Source organism: Fusarium redolens (genome assembly GCF_020744475.1).
Source record: "Fusarium redolens strain MPI-CAGE-AT-0023 chromosome Unknown BKA55scaffold_38, whole genome shotgun sequence".
NCBI classification, from domain to species: domain Eukaryota; kingdom Fungi; phylum Ascomycota; class Sordariomycetes; order Hypocreales; family Nectriaceae; genus Fusarium; species Fusarium redolens.
In genome coordinates, this window is record NW_025763701.1 from 76,844 (window position 1) to 83,177 (window position 6,334).

Here is a 6,334-nt window from a genome sequence, read left to right on the forward strand (position 1 = left end):
CATGTAGAGAAGTGGGCAGCGAAAGCGCAAGCCGTGGCCTACCATCTGCGAGGACTCACCAACACGAAACACGGCCCGCTGCCGGCTGCCGTACGAAGTGCCGTCAGGGCATGTGTCGAGCCCGTGCTACTCTACGGCGCCGAGGCCTGGTACCCGGGCACAACCAGACCGCGATGGAATCAACCCACCAAAGACCTATCGTCAAGCAACCAGCATCTCATACAGAGAATGACCAAGGCCATGAACCAGTCTATGAGAGCTATACTTCCCGTCTGGAAGACAACACCTATTGCTGCTCTCCACCGAGAAAGTGGGATACCGCCAGTCGCGCAACTCCTTGAAGCACGGCGACTCCGATTCTCTGCGCGGCTCAAATCGCTTGATGAGGCTCACCCTTTGGCGAGTCGAACGCGCCTGCCCAGCCAACCTGCTTACCACGACCTCATCAAACGAAGATATCAAGCACAGACGGAAAGTAGCTTCCGAACACGTCTTCGACGTACAGATGAGCTCCTTGCGCCGTGCGCGCGACCGAAACTCGTCCAGCGACGCTTCCATCAAGAACAGATGCCACCGCTTCAGATGGCATCGAAGAAGGAAACGGCCGATGCCTTCTCCCGCTGGGTCGAGTCACTCGACCCGCCCACCTTGGTAGTATACTCGGACGGCTCGCTATCCTCGGAAAGGGCGGCCAGCTATGGCTTTACCATTCATCAGGGCAATGTCCCAATCTTTGACGGCTCAGGTCGCCTTGGACCTGCTGAGGTCTTCGACGCTGAAGCTACTGGGGCATTAGAGGGCCTGAAGGCTGCCCTAGACCTGCGAGAATCAGTAACAGAGAACATTTTCATCTGTCTAGATAACCTGGCGGTCGTCACGTGCCTACGAGGCACACCATCCGACTCCTCTCAAGGCGTCTTTATCGAGTTCCAAGCGCTAGCAGCATCGCGAGGAGCCATACATGTTCGCTGGGTGCCAGGACACTCTGACGTCCCCGGCAACGAACAAGCCGACAAGCTGGCAAAAGCAGCATCATCACTCCCGGAGCCTGAAGGGGCTCGACCAACGGTGGCCTACCTACGAAGGATCGCGCGACAAAACCCGAAAGAAGCATTCGAAGCATGGTGGTCCACCTCTGCCCCTGAGCAGTACAGGAGACTCAACCTCAAGGCGACCACAGGCTGCCCACCGGAGCTCTCGCTCCCACGTGCAGCTTTGCACCATCTGCTCGCAGCGAGATCCCTTCACGGGGACTTCGCCGCGTATCACGAGAGATTCGACCATGTCGACGCACGCCTAGTCTGCTCATGTGGCCGAAGCAAAGCACCGGATCACATCTTCTACTGCAGAAAGATACCGCCGCGTCATCGGACGAGGCTTGCACCCTCACCGAATGCAGCGGTCAATCTAGCAATAGGAAAAGACTTTACCAAATATGTCGACCTATCCAAGACCAGCGCGTTCTTTGGAAAGATCTGCCCTCGCTACTAGGCGAACACGACTCGAGAAGCACTCGCGTCTCTCTTTCTCTCTCTCTTTTTATTTTCAATACGTTTCTTTTGTTACCTTTCCTCTTTCTTATATGCTTGCAGCTAAATGGAAGGCGCTGATACGCCCTCCATCCGACTGCGATTACTCGGAGGCAGCCCCGCGACAACCGCGACAACCGCGTCCAGAGGCTCACGATCGCCTAAAAACAGGCTTACCTTGCGGCTGTCAGTCATCAGCCGCGCTTGATCATCCCGCTGACGGGTAGCAAGCTTGATAAAATGCGCCATTTGTGCTATTGATATGCTGGATAGAGCGCAGTTTGTTGACGCGTTCACAGAAATTGGACTCTGAGGGGAAGACTAATCTCGCGTAGCGGATGACTAAACCCCGTTAGGGCCAAATATCTCTGTAATTAGCGTATAGATAGACTGTAGTTCCTCTAGCTCAGCACGTCCTGTGCCCCAGTAGGGGACTTTTGGGGCCTACGGCCCCCCGGACGAAAAATATACATACATACTGAGCAGGATTATGACCTTCGGTTCATGGGAAACTAGGAGAGCATCGATGCAAGGACGCGACCAGAACTTGATAAGAATGAAAAGACTCATTTTGGTTCCCAACCTGAGTGCGAGGAACCTGACCAACACGACGGTTTACAGGGTTAACTGTGGGAAAGAGCCCACCGCAATCGTATGCTTGAACAGGCCGAGAAATATGCTGCGACTTTGCCTAGACTTGATTGGATTTTCTGCGGACAGCCGCCGATGGGGTTCAAACAGAAACTTGACGAACCAACTACACCGCGAATAGCAGTGCCATTAACGAGGGATGAGTGTTACAAATTTTTACAGTCAACCTTCAGAGGATCTCATTGCAACAGTTAAGATAGCACGCTGGACTCGACATGTTTTTCGTTGTTATTAGCTCATCATCATCTGGCACTCGTCATTCCATGGAACCGCTCACCTAGCGCTCTTGTGCGACTTAACATCTATACACACACAGGGATTTTCTGAATCCCCACCAGTGAACTAATTAGATCAATTCACTCCGTGCTGGAGCCTTAGAGCTATGCGCAGGACTTTTTATCGACAGAGGTGCGGTACAGACTAAACTAAGGAAACTTGGCGAAGCCTTGCTGGTTCGTCTGAATAAAGGCAGTTCTTCACTAAGAGCCGGTCGTTCAGCCGCGAAGAACTAGAGCGTATCACCATTATAACATGTCTGAACTTGTTATGCACACATGGATATTGAATACCTAGAAGGCCAGGAATAATTCTATTGCAGGTAATTTTCCGAACGTTGCCTTCTCGAACAAGCCCATCTTTGATCAAATAGATTAAACGCTAGACCGTCTAGTTTCCAATCTCGCGTTGGTGCTACAACTGGCGTTGGAGGAGGCGTTTGTGACGAACTGGAATCTCTTTCTAAGGAGTCCTTAATCATCCTGGTTCGCCACACCGAGCGTACATAGAGCGCTTGGAAGAATCGCCTGCAGCAATAGCCACAAAGCCAACCACAACGAGGCCATTATTCAGTGATCCAGAGCCAGCACATCGTTAACCAGCAGAGAGAAATTATGTATCGAGAAATAAAAGACTGACCGAATGACCTTGCTTTGAAATTAACCGCTACGCACCTGGTACCAATGACTGTAAAACGTACAAGACCAAGTCCTTTGTTAATAGGGGCCTAATCATTCTGCCACACCGTCAATTTCCAAAGCGAATTGCTCCTTCGCCAACGCCATCAACCCACAAATATTCTTCAAAACACATTCCCTGCCCGTCTTCGTACTGAGGTCAAACCACTGTGTCGCTGTGACCATCAGTGACTGAGACGGCGTAACCCCAAATCTCAACTCGTCTATATACTCATTCTTCACATCGAATTGTAGAAAGCAGACATAGTTCTGTGTAGCGTTTATGATAGTCACACTGCATTGGTTAGTCACTGGATCAACAAAGAATAAATTCACACACCTTTCGTCCTGAAACTCGTCCAGTGGATCAGTTGCTCTTGCCAAGATAGCTTCACATGTCATCTGCGCCAAGCACTCATCCGAAATCACCGGCTTTCCCTCAACAACCTTGAGACTTCTCTTCGCCTCGAGCAGCGCAACCATATTCCTCACCACCACAAACCGGTCCTTTTCCTCGTCCATCTTCAGACACAATCCGCCATCATCAACAGAGACGATATGGCCGCCCAAATCCGGAATTTCCAGACCCAGACGCTGCCGTGTATCCCGGAACTCAACTACAGGTGTCAACCCAGGTAGTTGCGTATAGTATAGAATGTGTCGCATGACGCAGGAGATGAGCCTCACGGTGTTGTCCTCGAGGGGAAGGTCTTCAGTTGGTACTTGGTCGACGTAGCCGACAGATGAGTCGGGCGTAGAGCCGGGTAATTTACTGGTAGGACTGCTGGAGCTGATTTGGCAAGTACCTGAATGGACGAATTCCTTGTAGTCTGTATTCCGCCTCACTCTTTTACTTTCGGGAGTACCTTCGTTACTTGTTGGTACAGCGCCTTGGCTAACATCCACGTTAGTCAAGCTCGACCGGCGTTTTTTGACAGCTGCCAACGCAGCCCAGACTTGTCCCAGAGCTACGCCGTACTTGTGGGCTAGGTAATGTTCGCTTTGGCCCACGAGTTCGGGGTCTGGTCCATGGAGGAAGTTATCTATTTGCCTCTTGGCTTCATCTGAGATATTGTGGTCAATCGCGATGTGTTTATTTTTGTATGCGGGGAGGAGAGCGTGCTGTGTTGGCGAGACGATGACACGGCATGTAAAGAGTTGTTCGCGGCCCCAATTGCTGGCGCGGGTTTGGAGGCAGGAGAAGGAAAGGGAAAGGTTCTTTGATGAGTCGGATTGAATGTATGAGTTGTATGCATGTTCTGATGTTATAGCGTCGAAATACAGTTTTGTCATTTTTGGACCGGGATTGAAGACCTCAAAGTTCTGTATTTCCGCTCAGGTCTGATGGTGAAGCCACTAGAATGCGGTAAGACTCGCGTGTGTACTTCCTTAGTCAGCACAGGCTTACTAACAATAATACTAACTCAAGCTGATTATCCAGCTGCTTAATCATTTGTTTCCACGAATTATTGTGCGCCTGAATCCATAAGATACATCCTCGAGCCTTACAGCATTTGCATATCTCTGTTGAGTATATGGTATATGCACACTAACCGACTGCCTAATGCCAGGCAAGATACTGATATTATCTTCACCAATTGACCGAAATGGCATAGCGCCGTGTACTGACAAATGGCATCCGACCGAATTGTTGCCAAAATTAGACCTAAGGCTATTAGCTTGCTTGATGGAACGGGAAAGAGTAACTCCGTCTCCGCCCTCCCATTCAACCACTGCGCGTCACATCATGACGTCCGAACGCAATTTCTTACATCAAATCACATCGCAACATTGTCGTCGCCCGCGATGCGCCATCCACGATGCAATCGCCAACGCCAAAGTCTCTTCACAGGCTAAGCATCGATAATCCATGGTTCGCTGTGCATCCTCTATTCTGGACATTACAGCACCTGCGTCTCTTGCACTGCTATTTCCAGCACCTCGACTCTGCCATCACTACCTCTTCATCACCCTCGAGCGTCGCCGACAAGGACCTCACACTGCATTCCCGCCGCCTAGCAAAGATCCGCTCGCCAATTGTTAAGTCAATTTCTGTCGGCCACTTGCTGTGCCATCAGGGCAGTCCGATGGAGAAAGTTGATGGCTCTCCTCCTTTCCTCTTCGCCGGGCGTGGCGTGCATTTACCAGAATGCCATATCTTTCGGGTGCGCGCAACAGGCATTCAAAAGCGGCCGATTGTTGGGTATTACCACTATAACAATGTTGCTCGGGAGCGACAACGAGCGCTGACGCCAAAATCGCATCCAAACGGTAGCTATAATTATCCCGTGTCGAGAATATATCAGCGCCGATTGCGCAACGTGGCTCCTGCGCTATGGTTTGAAGATCCGTACTTGGTCTGTATTTTATTGTCCTTGGCTCAATTACAACGGCGAAGGCGTCAATTGCCACGACCGAAGACTTTCAATGTCAGTCCATCTCTCTACCTCCCATCCCTCATTCCACTCACGTTTCTCAGGCACGGTTGCTTGTAACGAACAAGTCCGATACAACCCACGCGCACATTTTCCAAGCCGACATTCCCTACGACGTTCTGGAGACACTCGATCATCCGACACTCGACATGGAAAACATTAAGTGGCCGACGATACGCCACATCCAAGTCCCATTTGAACCGTATTCGAGCTTCGCCGAACGCATTGTTGTGCAGTTGGTCGATGATGAGTACAAATCTGATGTCAAAACTCAAGCTTCGATGATACCACGAGGAGAGAAGCGGAAGCGCGATAAGTCGGATGCCATGGGACAAAGGAGAAACGTCAAGAGCTTGGATTCGATGCGACTTGCAGCAGTGTCATTAGCTAACGGCTGATGGTTTATTTGCACAATGAATATCCATTCGAATGGAACTGAGCTCATAAGAGCATAGCTGGCGAGGGCGAGCATGGGTGTCTATCTCCGTTCGCAGCCAAAAGCCCCGACAGGAGCACACCTAGTCCTACATACCAAAATCAACTTTAGTAGAGTTGATTATTTCGCCCCGCTTTGCAGGGGGTAGAGTTGATTTATGCAGGGGGGGTAGAGTTGAATTTCCGAAGTCACTCGACAGGGAGCGCGATGATCAGGACCGGGTGTAGAATTGGTTTTTGCCAGGGTAAAGGTGTTCTTATGATTGGCTATGGAGCTTGCTATTTAATGAGGCGCGCGCCATACACGAGGAACGTCAGCACGCGTTGCGTA

The 6,334-nt window shown here is 50.7% G+C and overlaps 2 protein-coding genes across 2 annotated transcripts; one reads left to right on the forward strand and one right to left on the reverse strand.

Moving 5' to 3' along the window:
• Positions 1-3,187: 3,187 nt before the first annotated feature.
• Positions 3,188-4,429, reverse strand: BKA55DRAFT_530617 (uncharacterized protein; the record flags this gene model as incomplete). The annotated part of the gene is made up of 2 exons (XM_046189156.1): positions 3,188-3,428; positions 3,474-4,429. Coding segments are annotated over 2 exons (1,197 nt in total), but the record flags the coding sequence as incomplete, so codon positions are not given.
• Positions 4,430-4,953: 524 nt separating this feature from the next.
• BKA55DRAFT_547204 (uncharacterized protein) lies at positions 4,954-5,966 on the forward strand (the record flags this gene model as incomplete). Its single annotated transcript, XM_046191000.1, has 2 exons — positions 4,954-5,562; positions 5,613-5,966. 2 exons carry the CDS (start codon positions 4,954-4,956, stop codon positions 5,964-5,966), a joined length of 963 nt encoding a protein of 320 aa, XP_046040963.1.
• Positions 5,967-6,334: the final 368 nt, after the last annotated feature.